A 17,177-nucleotide genomic window follows, 5' to 3' on the forward strand; every position below is an offset into this window, starting at 1 on the left:
GTGTGTGTGTGTGTGTGTGTGTGTGTGTGTGTGTGTGTGTGTGTGTGTGTTTGTCCTTCATCAGACTCTGCGCCGTCCTTCAGCCGAGCCTGTTCGGCCTGTCCTCACATTAAACTCCACTCTCAGCCATCAGTACTCCGTCTCCCTGCTGCACCTCTAGCTGCAGTTCTTGCATTTCACCTTTTCCACTGAGGCTCGACACACACTCCAACCGCCGCCCGTCGCAGCATAACTGTGTTTGTGTGTCCAGTTGGAGGAGGCGGAGGCTCTGGCCCAGACCGTGGTGTGTATGGGGGAGGAAGCAGGAGAGTTCCTGCCCAGGGCCTACCTGGCTCTGGGCCTCTGCTGCAGTCTCCAGGCCTCTGATGGTGAGGACACACACACACACACACACACACACACACACACACACACACACACACACACACACACACACACATACAGTAGATAACACACACTTCAGAATAGCCTCTCGTCGTCTCAATCTAAACAACTGAACATGTGGAGTTCAGGGTTCTGCAGCCTGTAGTGACTCTTCAGGGCTTTCACAAAGTAACATGCAAATAAAGATATTTAATGTTTTTCTGTTTTAATTTACAAACCTGACTGTCTTTCAGAAGGTCTCCGATCTCACGGTTCATGCTGTGACGTTCGTGAAAAGATTTAGTTTCATTTCATTTTCATGGCTCTTCATTAATTCAGACATACTGCATATTTACGATTTATGAGCTGTGCTAAAATCTAAGCATACAGTAGGAATTGTCTTTAGAAAAAAGCGCCAAAAAATGCCAAAAGATTATACAGAATTGTATTTAGACTTCATCCTGAACATCAATAGGACTTTTTCTTACTTGAATGGCAGATTGTAAACAGACTTGATTTCTTGTTCTTTTCCAAACTGGCTTCATGGTTGACTTGTTGGCGACTGATCCCATCAGGGACATTCGGACTATTTGGGAAATGTGCTCCCCACGCCTCGAATCCCCAACAAATGTCTACGCTCGTTTCAGACCGCTGCAGTTGTCATTTTCCATTTAAAGCACCGACATTGCTTCAAATCAGAAACCTGGACATCAGCATGTTTGTTTCCAGGCACCTGATACATCATGACACAACTAAAACGTCACGTTTAGAGTGGAGCGACGGCTAATCTCAATCCTTTTCCTCTCTGCAGCTTCTCTGAAAGGAGATCGGAACGATTTCAACAAGAAAGCTCTCCAAGCTTTGAGCAAGTAGGTCCCACTGCCCCATGTGTGTCTGTGCTGTCGTAGACTGTTGAATGAAACCAGGTATAGATGGCGCCCCCGAGCTGTTCATGGGGCGATCCCGCCACGTGTCGACGGTCCAAGGCATCTCAGGGACGTCTGTAAAGCAGCACAGGAACAAGACGAACTCTGAGCAATGAACATAAAACTCTCATACAGCCCAAACAAAAAGCAAAACAATCACAATTTTACCATTTAGCAATTTTAACCTTATATTGTTGTGATTCATGCATTTGAACATTTTAACAGTCTGATATTAAAATCATTTAAAAAATTTGGCAGTTTTACACAAACACACACACACACACACACACACACACACACACACACACAAACAACTAAATGTGAATTATGTTTCTTAAAATCTTTTGGAAAAAGTTACCGAAATGACATGAGTTCTAATTAGGAAAAAAAGTCTCCAAACAGGCTAAAACTGGATGTTCTCATGAAGTTTCACAATCCTGCTGTCTCACCCTGATCAATTGCTGTGACATTTAAAATGGCTATTATTACAGAAAAAAAGAAACTCTGGTAGTTACTGTCTATGAAGCGAACATGTTTGGATGTTTGCTGTTGAAGCTTCATTCATCGCAATGAGCAGCAAGAACTTTTTCCCCACAGTGTTAATAACACACCTTTTTTCGGTCGGACCAATCACGCGTCGTTTAGGGCGGGACATGAAGCTTTGACGGAAGCAGGAAGTGACGGACTGCTAATAATATTAGCATGGCAAGCGAAAACAATGGATGTCCCGACCATAGATATATATAGAAACACTAGATGGCTCATGCGCGCTGCAACCCAATGGGGACTAACGTCGTCACATTGCGGCCATCTTGGTACAGGGCCGTTCGCTCACTCATCACACTAATGTCAATTGAGCGTCAACTTTGAAATAGCTATAGATTGCTCAATTTTCAATCGATTTTCAAACGACTTGGTTTGTTATAAATGTCAGACATGTAGGCATTTAACTGCATGCAAAAAGAAAAGTTGTGATATTAAAATTTAGTCTGCATCATAGCAACGTAACGTTAGTAATGAATCGAACTGTCTGTAAATCCATGAAGAATTCAGTGAGTTGAGTATTTTAGTTAGTGTAAATCACTCACCTTCCCTTAGATTACACAGAGCGCCCCAGAGTGGTCCACTGTACTAAGATGGCCGCCAGTGAACGACGTTACTGACTCCGCCTTAAGGCATCTAGTTTTTATATGATATCTATGGTCCCGACAGCGATTAAATCCGTTTTGGATGAATTGTCTATTGCGTCTTTAAAAAACGATCAGCAAGAGGTTTTTTTCTTTGCAGTGATTGGCTGAAACCAAGCATGGTTAGGCGGGCGCTCTGTGTCCTTCCGTCCAATGAACGAGTTCTACAGCAAGTCCCTCCTTTCCCGAACGGATTTGCCAAGTGAAATCCCAGATTGACGTGTGAAGCAATTCGTTGCTACACATGTCAATATGACTTTTGCCAGGTTAGCAAATTGTGATCTTCATGAAGTTCAACTTTAATTACAATATATGGCAAAAATGCTGAAAAACAAGAACTTGCCTGATGCAGAAAAAACATCATTCGACATACAGCTTCTGATAAAATTAAAATGAAATGTAAATATTGAGCAGAATTGAGTTCGAGTTATGACTCAACCATCTGTAGAATTATTTTTTCTTTCTTCTTTTTAATAGGACCCCTTGAAAAGATTCCATATATTGGGCTCATTTACACAAGGTTTCATGTGAAAATTTATAATTTTTATTTTCATTTCAAAAATGTTTAGAATTTACACACACATTATGAAAAAAAGAAAAGACCACAGCATAAAAACGATGTTCGTTTACACACAAACAGTGAAATCGGTGCAGTTTTCATGTTGGGCCACTAGTGGGTGCTGTTGTTTGTTTATATAGAAAAGATACAGTGTACACTGTATCTTTTCTATATAAACAAACAACAGCACCCACTAGTGGGTGCTGTTGTATAAAGACGATGATGGGTTGTATAAAGACGATGTATAAAGACGATGATGGGTACACGGACATTCGTACTGCTATTTACGGTTAACTCTCAAATATGAAACGACTGAGTCCCAGGAGGACTTGGACTGGGAGTCATGACACATAGAGGGCGCTGTTCTTGTTTTTACCCATCTACTCCCGCATGCGCAAAAAATGGATTTACTATGACTATGGTGCACCTCGAAAAGCTAACCCTCACATTCTACATGGTTAATTTGTTTGGTCCTCTGTTCGAATAGCGCTGCTCTGAGTTTAGAACACACACAAAGCCTTCACTGACATGATGTGTGTGTGTGTGTGTGTGTGTGTGTGTGTGTGTGTGTGTGTGTGTGTGTGTGTGTGTCCTCCACAGAGCTCAGTCATTAGACCCCCAGGACGCTCAGATTGCCATGTACCTGTCTCTGCAGCTGGCCCTCGTACGGCAGGTACCAATCGGAAAGGTTCGATTAGTATCAGGAGGTCGTAAATTTGGCATGACAACGAGTGTGTGTTTGTGTGTGTCTTTGTGGGGGTGGGGTGTAGGTGTCTGCAGCCATGGAGCCCCTGCAGTCGGCCTTGTCCCTCCGCGGGGACGACTTACACTCCCTCCACCTGCTGACCCTGCTGCTCAGTGCCCAGAAGCACCACCGCCACGCCCTGGACACCCTGAACCTGGCGCTCAACCAGCACCCCGACAACTTCAAGTGAGTCCGGCCAGAGAAACAAGCAACCGCCGGCTGGAAATCGGCTGGAAATCCATCCATCCCTGTCTGTGAAAGACTGGAAGTGTGGTGCAGGAGGCCCTGTCGTTCTCCAGGCCGGTCCTCCCCGTGGGGATAGGGTGTCTCGTCTCCTGCTACACCGGAGCCCACACACACACTCGCACTCACACACACACACACACACACATTTCACGCCTTATTTAGAAGTGGAAGCCTGCATTGCGGTACCTTTGCCCCCTCGTACACCCTTTGCCCTTTCAGCACTGCAGCTCTGACCCCGCAGAGGCGACACAAAGCTGCCTTGTATGAACCGGAGCTGTTACATACACGTTAAGAAAAACTGACTCAGCCATGAAACCACTGGGTTTTAGTGGCTCGGGAGGACTCGTCACATCTTTGAGGGCTGAACGAGTGAATAGAGCCACTTTTTTGAGCTAAATCAGACTAAAAATGAGATTATTTGGGGCACGTTAGCCTGATAAGTCATTTAATCCACCCTCCTGTTAGTTCTGGATCCACACACCGAACCAAAGCACTGAAAACATGCTCATTAGCCGCGGAGGAAGCTCTGTTGTATGAGAGGCAGACAACATTAACCATCAAGGCCAATTATTTCACACCAGCGATAATCCGGGAGCATGTTGCATCATCCCTCCCGATGTGTTTTCTCCTCCATTTCAAAGCATTTCATAACGCAGCCATTTGGGGTCAGTGTTGGCCTCCACGCTCCGCCTGCAGAAGACAGATGGGGTGCATCCACACATCAGGGAAAGCAGGGAGGGGGGAGAGACGGGGGAAAAAAAAAATCAAGGGAAGAGATGAAACAAGAGGAGGAGCGGGAGAGACCGACGGCTCCTCTCGTGATTGCGTGGCGCTTTACGTACAGTTTGGAGGGTGAAGTCTGCGCTCGGTTCTCCGTCGCTCAGATGCCGCACACCTCCTCCGTGGAGACACTTGACTGCTTTGACCCATTTAAGAGCTCTTCGGAGAGCCCGGCCAATCAGAGCGCTCGCTCCGCCAGGAATCCCCATCGCCCCAGTAACCATGAGGTCACACGGACGGAGGCAGGCAGGCAGCATCAGTTGTTGTTTCCTGAACTGTTGTCATGGATCAGAGGAGGAGAGAGGCGTCGGCGGCCGGCCCGTTCATCAACAGTTTCTCTGCTTCACCGGGCAAAAAAAACACACTCAGATACCAACAGATTAGCAGATCCCAGCTTCGTTTTAATCGCCACAAACTACCCAAACCAAAAGTAATCCTGATTTATCTTCACACTCCAAAGTATGGCGGTGAAATAATAATCTGTTAATGAGTCAACAAATAAACAGAAGAGAATTAAGCACTTTGGGCTGGTTTTATGTAATTAACACCAGACAAACAGTTCAACACTTTGCCCTCTTCATTTTTAGGATTTTATTCAACTGCATTGATATTTTTAGAAATGTGGCTTTAATTAAATGTTTGCACATTTTCTGAAATACGTAGTTGAACATGAGCTTTACTGGTGAGCGCTCTCGCCTCACAGTGAGGTGGTTTGAGTTGAAACACACACATTCACACCTCGGGGCGATTTTAGGGTCACTGGTTTTGCAGGAAACCCACGCACGGACACGGAGAACATGCAAACCCCACGCAGAAAGGCCCCCGCTGGGATTTGAACTCAGGCGTTCCCACTGTGAGGCGAGAGCGTTAACCGCTGCAGCGACCCGTGAGGTTAATCTGCGACCCCAAATTGCCCCCAGGTGTGAATGTGTGTGTGCGGTTGTCTGTTGATGGACTGGAGACCTGTCCAGGGTGGATCCTGGGACTGGCTCCGGCGCTGCACACGGTAAAGCGTTAGAGACGATGGATCCAAAGAATAAGCTGCAGAAACAATAAGCTGAATATTATACGATACATAGAAATACAAACACGTAGGAATTTACAAAGGGATGTTGAAAAACCTTTAAAAAAATGGATGTGTGATCCCCAAATGATACAAGAGTATGAAATTAATCAACTATCTTCAAACAACACTTGCGTTTCTTCTTCCATGATGCTGCATTTCAGCCAAGTTTGCACATGATGAAGGATTCACATCGGTTCACCGAGAACGTGCTGAGCTGAGAGCGAGCGACAGACTCCAGAGAGAGCGAGAGAGAGAGAGAGAGAGGTGTAGTGAAAGGAGGTGTTTTCTCTGTAACAACCTCATTGAATATCACTGGCTTTGAATGTGTGAGATCAAAGCTCGCGTCGCACCGGGCATTCCGCGACAGTCGCCGTGTCCGCGCGTTCGGGGCCGCGCGCCACGCGTGCGTGCACGCGTGTGATTCTCGTTAGCCGCTGCCTCTCTGCACCGCGGCAAACTGTCAGCTCGCTGTAGCATACCGAATTTCTCCCTCCTTCCTCGCTCTCCCACATCCTCTCCCCACCGGCGTCCTGTCTCCCTCTCTCTCTCTCTCTCTCTCTTGCTCTCTCTCTCTCCATCTTTCCCTCTGACCCCTCTCTTCCTTCACTCGCCTCTCGCTCTCATCCTTCCTTCCACCCTTTTCCATCTCTCCATCTCCATCTCTTTGAAATTTTAATCACCCAATAAACAGGCTTGCATTTCAATGTGAGAAGGGATTCGGCCAGATTGAGCGAGCTGGCGGGGGAGGGGAGGGGGGGAGGGGGGAGGGAGGGAGGAGGGGGGTGTGTGTGTGTGTGTAAAAGAGACACAGTGATTGTGGTCTTGCAGTTTGTACTAAAGAGAATGATTAATCCCAGCCTTTGATTCCGCATGCATCTAACGGGATGCTGCAGCGTGTGTGTGTGTGTGTGTGTGTGTGTGTGTGTGTGTGTGTGTGTGTGTGTGTGTGTGTGTGTGTGTGTGCGCGCGTGTGTGTGTATGTGTGTGTGTGCCAGCTTGCACATGCATGCATGCCTTGCTGTTCGCTCTGCTACACAATGCACTGGATGCATTCATCTCTCTGCATGTGCTTCAAATACATACATGTATAAAGAGAGTGCGTGCACATGCACACACACTTGACTGGGAGATGCGTTTGTGTGTGTGTATGTGTGTGTGTGTGTGTGTGTGTGTGTGTGTGTGTGTGTGTGTGTGTGTGTGTGTGTGTGTGTGTGTGTGTGTGTGTGCTTGCTCGCACGCCTGCAGAGAATACACACTCTGATCTGTGGGAGTGCAGAATGAGTAATACTGTAGATGTACCACTTTTTTCAAGGGAACATTATTAGCTATTTTTACTCGGAGTTTACTCTGCCGCTCTTCGCCGGGCCACCGCCGAGCGTTTACCCTGCTCGACGCGTCCCTCCTCATCCTCGCAGCGCCGCACACACTGGGCCCGCTCCCGGGAGGCCGGGAAATGACAGACACCATCATCTGATGTGCTGTAATATCCACCAAATCTTTGGTTTTTTCTGGAGTGGCGAGGTAAAACACTGACTGTGATGGAGCGCCGGATAGCAAGGCGGCATGGGTCTAATGGATTCTTTGGTGTCATAAATCTGTGTGACGTTGCTCGTTTTGACATGCGCAGCGCTTTTATTTTGTAAGGAGCAAAGCAGAAGGATGTTTGGGTTATGCGATTGGAAGGTCAGTGTCCATGCTGAGTTTGCGTGTTCTCCCTCCTCAGCATTTCTTCTCAAGCTGATCCGTGGCTAAAAGTGAAATTATAAAGACACAGGATGGACTCTAAGGGCCGAATTTATTCAGCTCATGCATAAAATATGTAATGTTTCAGACAAACGGATTCAGATTTCAGTTTGCTGATGTTTGTCATGAGTACAAATCGAAGTAGAAAGGGTGACATCACACCGCCGTGCATGCTGGGACTACCCATGACTGGGAGTCATGCCACTCTGGAGGCAAACGTTGCTGTTATTGTCAACCGACTGAGGCTGGAATCTGAGCGTTTTTGAAAAGTTCCACCTAGGGAGTCATTCCCAAAAAGTGGCTCTGAGCACCGTTGGCGTGTAAACAGACATTAAAAATGACATTGTGTATTGACATGAAGATGGAGTAGAAAGAGTGGAGATGGCCTCAGAGTGAAGGCTGCGCTTTGACAGACAGATCTGCTGGTTTCTAAACATTTTCAGAAAAACATTGGGTAAACGGAATGACACATTTTTACAAAACTCTATTAGCATGAACTCCTCCCAGTAGTTTGGATGATCTGACACGCACAAATTATTCCATATTCATGAAGTGAAATGAGCTCATTCTCTAGTTTATTTTTGCGCCCGTGTCAGATTTAGACGTCCCGTTAGCAGATCAGCTGGAACACGTGTCTGCACAATATGCATTTTGCAGCTGTTGATGGCCTGTCCTACCTAACGTTAGCGTTAGCTATAGAACAGGCCAGAACATTTATTCTTGTGTTTGTGGGGATTTTCCAGCAGATTCTTGTCATGTAAATAATATCTCATGTATGCAAATTAAGAAATATAAATACTCCTGTTTGATGAAATCTATTTGTGCGTATGCAATTCAGCAGGCTTCATGCGGGATCTGGGTAAATCATGGAGGCAGGATGGAGATCAGACATGACCGGACCTGTTCCGCAAAGCTTCCTCCAGCTCAGCCATGCAGATCCAGACCCTGTACAGTCAGGGATGGATTTCCCTCTCTGCTCATGCACCTCCAGAAATGTGTTGACATTTTCGAGTCTATTTCAGTGTAAAAAAAAAAAAAAAAAAAAAACAGTTGCTAGGCAACCAGAACACGGTCCTTCAGACCCACCAAACGATGTAGTCCGATTGATTTATACTTTTTAGAATCGAATGAGAAATGAAACAGGCTGAAGAAGATAATGATGGTAAACCTGTTAAACTGAACTGAGAACTTTCAACAGTCAGTGTTGGACACAAGCGTCATGATTTGGGGTTTCCTGTGCGTAGCTCACAATTAAATCATTGATCGGAATAGAATCGACCATCCCGGTCTTGTCCGGTGATTATCTGGAGCTTCTTTCATGAATTCACTCAGATCTGAGTCCATTGCATCGCTCAGAGATAAAATACTTCATTATTTTTGTCTCCTGTCCTGTTTGTCATGACCACACTTTCCTCAGCAAGGCATTGATAGAATGTCTTCATATTGCTGACCAACGTTCGCACAGAGTCTTCTCATGAAATGGTTGCATAGGTCAAAGGTCACTGTCATCACACTACACAGACATTAAAATTGTAGTTAAAAATAAAAATGTAGTTGTGATTAATTTGTGTTAATTTATTAATTTTATTATTATTTAACACACTACTCTTCACTGTATGAATGCAACCCTGGCTGGTTGATAGAAATAGAGTTTCTCAAAACATGACCCACCAAATGAGTAAAAAAAAGTGTAACTTGGTATCCAGAAAATGTACTAGTTTACTGTAAATCAGTCAGTTTTTATCATATTTTTATGCAGGCTGCACAATATATTACAAACTTATTTGTATTATATCAACAACCACAATGTACATTTAATAAAAAAAATTGACTGAACTCCAATGAATTTAGTTTAAACTCACTCTACATTCTTGCCCCTGAATTCAAAAGGACAGAATTTCAAAAATGAAAGTTCAATTTATTGCAATAATTCATTAAAACTGTGCCATTTATGTGTTGCTCTAAACTTTAAATGAAACGCAAAATCTGTGAATCATTGATATTGCCATGATGATGAATACTGTGCAGTAGGGAATACTTGAGGCTTTACACAGGATGTTAAAAAAAAAAAACAGAATTAATGGAAACTACAGTATTTGTGAGTGACAGTGTTTGTCACAGTGAAATAAATCAACTCATTTGAGGTTTTTGACTGTGGTGCGTTCAGGTCACTCAGGAAATCTCATTTGTTTTCCACCCAGTTTGTTCTGTTTCATCACTCAGATAGATTTACACCATCACAACGCTCCTCAGCTCTTTGTCACAGTGGTAATGGGAGCCTGGAGATACACACTCGCTCTTCTACTGGCAGGCGCATCCTTAACACGGCGTCCCTGGGCGGCGCTTGTCATCTGCACATCCGTAAATCTGGCCCCCCCCTCCCTCCCACAAACACTTTTTTTCCTCTCATATCACTCCTTCTTTTTTTCCCTTCACACCCTCTCTCTTCAATTGTCCAGCGACCCGTGAGTCGGCAACGAGGCGCATTTCAACAGGAGTTTTCTCCCCCGACACCGGCTCGTCTCGCTCGGCTATCGATCTCCGCCCCCCCCCCCCCCCCCCCCCCCCCCCCATCCACCGCTTCGCCCTTCCTCTTTCCCTCTGCCCTGACCACCTCCTCCTCCTCCTCCTCCTCGTCCACCACCTCCACCTCCACCGCCCTCTGACAGGAGAGCACAGAATAATTGGAGGAGTCTTGAGCATCAGTGGACAGCTTGGCAGGCGGGTGTGCTCTCTCTCTCTCTCTCTCTCTCTCCCTCTCTCCCTCTCTCTTTCTCCTCACACTCATGGATGAGTGATGCCCATGACAGACTGCATCCTCTGAGAGCCCCTTCTGGCAATTACCACACACACACACACACACACACACACACACACACACACACACACACACACACACGTACACACACACACATGCATGCGCACACAGTTGCATCCACATCAGAGACTCCCACATCACTTAACCAGTTGTCTTCAACTAAAAGGGCCGAGCGGAAACACTCTGCTGCCTCTACTCATCAGCCTCTCCACACACCACAATGCACACACACACACACACACACACGCATGCACATATGCACATACACTCTCCAGGCTTGTTGTTGATGACTATCTTCTCCCTCTGTCTGTTTCCATCGATTTGTGTGTTCTCTCTGTGAGATGCTGATGGGTTTGAAGCACTCTCCATGTGAAAGTCGACGGCAGCAGTAGTGTCTGGTCCCTCATCCACAAGGCATTCCGAGACCCGCTTCACCTGCAGACCTGCATCCGTGTTGGCATACCGTTTGGTTTTAGCTCCCTAAATTACTTTGATCATTTGTTTAAAGGTCATATCTGATGCAGTCGACTGGAAACACAAACCAAAAGCAGGATCTATTTGCCTGAGCATTGCAGTTTAGCTCGCTTTATACAAGTTCTTAGTCCATCATACTCTTAGTGTTGGGCCTGCTAACACGCCAGTTAATGATGATGGTGCAAAATTTCAAGCAACCAATTGTTGTTTGTAATTTGGCACCAGCATTATTGCCTCATCAGTTAATGTAACCACTAAAATCAAGTGATTTTTTTTCAAGTCAAATCAAGTGTTTTGTTTTGTTTCCTGGGTCAGCTTGCTGTTTACCAAAGTGAAGCTGGAAGAGGCTCTGTTCGGCCCCACCGCAGCCCTGCAGACCTGCGAGGATATGCTGCAACGCTGGCAAATCCGCTACGACGTCAGCCGCTCCAGGTGAGATCGTGCATGTGTGTACAGCCTCACTGCATGTTTGCTTTCTTTCTGCTGCAGTATTGATTTTGCATGACGTGTGCATAATAATTAGCTCGGACGTTCTCCCTGATGTTTTTTTCACTTCTTACAAACACTCTGAATATGTGCTATCAGCATCCAGAAGAGCTTTTCACTCAGCTACACTGAGGATTCAAAAGAATCTAAAGGAAGGAGCATTTTTCGCAAAGTCCAGCAAAATGTTGCTTTAGTGAAATCTTACAGGTTTAAGATTCTCAATGAATCCAGTACTTGCTCAATGTTCATGATCTCTGTGTTTCAGCGAGACGGACGACAGCAGCAGTATACCGATGGCGGAGAGAGCGGAGGTCAGCCCCGGAACCAGGAAGCCCTCCATCCACCTCACCCTGCCAGACTTCCAGGACGCCTCCACAGGTCCGCCCTCTCTGCTGTCACTGTGCATATTTGGACTTGAATGGGCTGAATTGATTGCTGGGAGTTAAACACGTCTGTGTGTGGCGTTGGGTAAATACCGGTGAGAAAGGTGAGTTTGCAGGACGGTCTGACCCCCCCGTCATTTGGCCTCGTCTGAATTAAAAGCCTGTTTACCTGTCTGGAGCCAAGTTCTGTGGAGCAGATTTTCTGTTTAATTATAAATGATGTGTCTCAGCTCTGAACTTGAGGAAACTCGCTGTGTTCTGGAGATGAATCACCGTCAGAAGGGTCCAGCAGTGCCTCCAGCACAAACTGTTGTCTCTCCGCTTCAGGTTCCCAATCTCCGTCCTCGGTCGCGGTTTCCCGTCTGGAGGCGGCGCTCTCCGAGGTGTCGGACATCAGCTCCACGCGTCGCCAAGGACCCACCTACATCTGGAACACCCTGGAACGCATCTGGCTTCAGGCTGGTGAGACGGCAACTCCTGAACCGTGTAGCCATGTTTTTGAAAAATGCCGGAAGATCCTGACCTGATAGTTTCCTTTTGTTGCCATTTTGACCTTCAGAGCGATCTTTTGGTCTGTGAAATGTCATGAACTTGTTTTTTGTTTATTCCTGAATCCTTCTTCATTTCCTGGATGCCCTCCACTGAATGAGACCTGAGAAGCTGCTGTGTGTGAAACGCTGCTGGATTTAACTGAATAGTGCCAGAATCATTCAATCAATCACTCAATCAATCAGTCACTCTTGATTTGTTCTTGCATTCATGAAAACAGCTGTACTCAGCTGCATTTCATTGTCATTTACTCCATTGTCTTCCCGAATACTCCAGAAGCTGAAGCGAGTGTTTTCCAGTGTGTCCGTGCTGCAGTGTTTTCACCCGCCATTGTCTCCATTACATCCAGCGGTTGGACTGAGGTGCACCTCAGGCGTCTATTCTGCAAAACCACACATATTTAAGTCTGAGGATTAAATGTATGTCAGGAGTTATGGCTTCACTACGGATCCCGAAGACAGAAAAAAAAATCAGGTCAAACCTGCATAAACAGAATTTCTTCTGGCACATATTTTGATGAAAGAGTTCTTGCGTGCAGATGTTATTATGAGAGCAGTGGGGCCTCGTTGACTCTTACTTTCCCAGCTTGCTGACCTGCTCGACTGAATTTCGGTCTCTCCAGGGAGTGGGACATTGTTTATATGCTGGAAATAAATGTGACATACTTTTTTTTTAACCACTGCAGTCACAAAAATACACTTTGAATACTGATTTCAGTTGGGCTGAAATGCCAAGTACTGCTCTGACAAAGTCATTTCAAGTAAATAATATCTTTTCACACCTAACCTTGCGAGTTGAAAAAAAAAAGAAACAGTGATTTCTCATAAAAGCCTCATTCCATGTGAGGTGAACAGATGCTCGGCATGTTGAGTCTTCTTCCTCCTCTTGCACAAGTGTTACTTTTCCGCCACTTTTGGTCATGTACTGCTTACGGACGGATCTGAAACGAGGAGCATGTCTGCAGATACAGTTCCTGGGGAATATTCTGTATGTGTGGCATTTGAGGAACAAGATGTACAATTTATGCATCCTCACGATCCCCCAAAGACTCACCCAGAGAGGGAGTAGCTGTTGGGTCTCTATTGTGCACATCCTGAACATCATTGATGCTCCACTTACGCCAGCTGGCAAGCAGATTAAGCATTCCCCAGATTTGGAAAAAGAACATCAGCGCTTTGTTCAAACATTCAACTTCGTTTTGTCAAAGTTTTGGATTTCCTGTTGGCTTGAATGAGCTCAACACCTGCTGTGACCTGAGTCTGGATGAAATGGAGTTAAAAGCAAGAAGACAAAGAACAAGAAGGCAAAGAAGCCAATATTCATCTTTAATTCTTCTTCATCAATGGCTTGAAAACGTCTTTTCTTCAAGATGGAAGCTTTGTAGGCTGCGCAGGCCTCTTCTAGAGAAAAACAGACATGTTACTTTGACTCAACATTGTTTTTTCTTCCTGAACCATGCTGATCCGGCCTCCAGCTTCCTCCAGTAGAACGAATCAAGTCTGAACTCCACCGGAGTCATGTCATCCCTACTGCGCTCTGCATGCTCTGTGCAGGAAAGTGCTGTGCTCCTTCATACATGTGGCCACCTCTCTATTAGGGACACGTTTCCAGTGATGCATACCGTTATTACCTGCTCGCCTTCAGCCTTCCACTCCGCCTGTGGAAGCTCGCAGAGAGCAAAGCATTCTGTGAAAAATGAAGGTGACGAGCTGCTCTGCACAGGCAGCACTCATCCATCCATCTATCCATCCATCTATCCATCCATCCATCCATCCATCCATCCATCCATCCGGCCGGAGAGGCTGAAGCCTGACAGTGGGACTCCACACAATGAGAGCAGTGATGCAGCCGACATACCAGTGTTCTGCATTACATCGCAGGGCTGGGAGGATGGACCAAAGGTCTCATGCCTCCTTCCATGTCTGACCTCTGAACTGTGCTATTTTTCTGCTGAGAACAGGCAAAATAGAACAGCCTGGCCAAGCTTGTGTATGTCTGTGTGTGTGTGTGTGTGTGTGTGTGTGTGTGTGTGTGTGTGTGTGTGTGTGTGTGTGTGAGCCCGAGGGCGTGTCCTGCTATACTCAAGGCCGGCCGGGACTTGGTCCCGCCCCTCCCAGCATTCCTCTTCTCCTCTGTCACTTCCCTTCGACAAGCTCACATCCTAATCGACCCACAAAGGGTTAAAAAAATAGGCACCTCCAGAGGGTTTTTTTAAAATTCATGCATGTTGCAGTGTGTGATGCATAAAACACACCTGTAGATATCGAAATAATCTTCCGGCAGACAAGCATGGATCTGATTTCTGAGTGTTCAGGTGAGCAATGGGAATAAAAGGCCTTACATAACCGTTCACTGAATCCTTTTTTCCCCGAAATAAAGCCATAAAAACAAACCCACAGGCTGGGTTTTTTTTTTCCTTTTTTTTTTTTTTTTTTTTTTTTATCTCGCAGAGGTAGCATGCGTGCACTAAGTGTTTCCCATCTGTGCATCCATGAGACACAGGTAAACAAACAAAACAGCCGCTACCAAACACACACATGGGCTCGCCGTGCTCAGGAGCAGACGGCGCTTTCAGTGTATTTGCTCAACACGGTTCACTCCGTCTTTCTCTGTAACAGACACACACAGGGTGCAGTCTGGGGTGATTCGCAGGATCTCCCCGGGTGTTGACCCGACTTCCACTCACAGGACTGACTGACTGGCAGCTCCTCGCTGTGCGGACATTGGCGCTCCGCAGCCCGAGGGAGGGGGACACGCCCCTCCGGCCAGCCCCGCGCTCGAGGTTTCATTGGTACATAAAATGCTTGTGGGCGTGAATCAAAGTCTGCGAGTGTGTCTGGGGTTTGTCCTCATCCTCCCAGCAGCATCAGAAAGGAGGCAGGCGGCTCCACAATGTGATGGCCATATTTAGGCAATAGTTTCAGGACTTCCCAGGCACTACATTTCCCTCACTCTCTCTTTTGTGCTGTCTCTGTGTGTGTATGTGTGTGTATGTTCAAGTGAAGCATTTCAGCGTTTTGCAGTTTACATTGAGCCTCTTCCTGCCAAACTCACAAGTGTATCTATTATCAGAAGCTACATTTATATGGACTCAGATACTCCATTTAATATGAACTTAAAAGCCGAAACAGAGTGATAATGACTCGAACATACACCTCGATTTAAATACGAGGGGGTACCGGAAAAAAAACGGACTGTGTTTATAAAATTAAAACAAGAGTGATTTCAGAGTTTTGGTTGTTCAATCTCGCTACAGCATGTTCTTGTGCAGATCTCTGCAAATTATCGTCTCACAAAGTTACACAGGGAAAGCACAAACAGCGCCGACGTCAACACAGCAGGACCCGCTTCTTCGGAAAAGCACAAAATGGCAGAACACATCACTAAATGTGATCAGCGCGCAAGCATAAGATTTTGTTTTCTGCTGTGAAAAACAGCATCAGAAACACTCACCATGGTCCAGGAGGCGTATAAAGATGGTGCCCTGGGGAGAACGCAGGTTTTCGAGTGGTATGGGCGCTTTTAAAGGGCCGAAATGTCCGTTGAAGACCAGCCCCGCTCCGAACGACCTGCATCCTCACCAATGCAGGAAAAGATCCGCGAGGTGGAAGCCGTGGTCTTGGCTGACAGGTGAAGGACGATCAAGGAGGTGTCCACCTTGACGGTCGTTCCATGGAGTTCCTGTTAGGAGATCCTGTCCCAGGATTTGGGCTTTCGGCGGGTCGCAGCGAAGATGGTTCCGCGCGTCCTCACTCCAGAGCAGAAGGCGACCCGCGTGGACGTGTGCCGGGAAATCCTCCAGCACACTGAAGAGGATCCTGGGCTGCTGGGCAAAGTCATCACGGCGGATGAGACCTGGCGTCACGCCTACGATCCCGAGACGAAGAAGCAGTCGAGCCAGTGGCGACACCCGGACTCCCCTCGGCCGAAAAAAGCGCGCCAGTCAGCGGTAAAAACCATACTGATCGGCTTTTTCGATGCGAAAGGGGTTGTCCACAGCGAGTTTGTGCCGCCTGGGCAGTCTGTTAACCAGGACCACTACACCCAAGTCCTGAGGCGGCTCCGAGAAGCAGTGAGGCAGAAGCGTCCGGAGCTTTGGCGGAATGGTGAGTGGTGGCAGCACCACGATGACGCACCGGCGCACCGGGCCCTGCGCGTAATGCAGTTCCTGGCGAAAAACGGGATGACCCTGCTGCCTCATCCGCCCTATTCGCCAGACTTAGCACCGTGTGATTTTTTTTCTCTTCCCAAGAATGAAAAAAGAGCTGAAGGGGCGGAGATTTGAGGATGTCGAGGAGGTTAAACAAAAAACGAAAGACGCACCGAACGGGATCAATACGCACGAGTTTTCAAACGCCTTTGAAAGCTGGAAAACACGGATGCAACGGTGTATTCAAACCAGCGCGGATTACTTTGAAGGCGACAGCTTTGAATAATTGTTAAAATGAAACAAATGAAAAGTTATAACCAGTGTCCGTTGGTTGTTGATAAGTAATTGTAGAAAGCTAATCAGGATCTTATCCATATGTTCGAATAACTGGTGATCAGTGGCTTCAGCGGAGAAAACCAGGTGATGGAGAGTAAAAAGTGAGAAAGTCATCAAGAGGAGGCTGTTCGAGGTGGTCTGGTGGTTAAAACTAGAAGGAAACTGGTGAAAGTAAAAGTCAGAATCATAGACTTATACAGATTGATCCATAATACTAACTATTAATCATCGGCAATGTGCAATACTGGCTAAAAAAGGACGCTAAATGTTTCAATAGGAACTCAGAGTATCATGTCAAAGGTAATAATAGTTACTGTTGATGCAAGGTCTTTTCTTCACTCCGTCCTTTATGCCTTCCTTGAACTC

General features: G+C 46.4%; 1 protein-coding gene across 1 annotated transcript in view; it reads left to right on the top strand.

Moving 5' to 3' along the window:
* Positions 1-17,177, top strand: part of ttc7a (tetratricopeptide repeat domain 7A) — a 57,605-nt gene that overhangs the window by 23,591 nt on the left and 16,837 nt on the right. Inside the window, exons 12-18 of the mRNA XM_030107232.1 lie at positions 251-368; positions 1,175-1,232; positions 3,636-3,708; positions 3,806-3,966; positions 11,223-11,339; positions 11,659-11,771; positions 12,104-12,238. Coding sequence (XP_029963092.1) covers positions 251-368; positions 1,175-1,232; positions 3,636-3,708; positions 3,806-3,966; positions 11,223-11,339; positions 11,659-11,771; positions 12,104-12,238 — 775 coding nt within the window. The remainder of the gene's footprint in view (positions 1-250; positions 369-1,174; positions 1,233-3,635; positions 3,709-3,805; positions 3,967-11,222; positions 11,340-11,658; positions 11,772-12,103; positions 12,239-17,177) is intronic.

Source organism: Salarias fasciatus, chromosome 13, assembly GCF_902148845.1.
Source record: "Salarias fasciatus chromosome 13, fSalaFa1.1, whole genome shotgun sequence".
Classification (NCBI taxonomy): Eukaryota; Metazoa; Chordata; class Actinopteri; order Blenniiformes; family Blenniidae; genus Salarias; species Salarias fasciatus.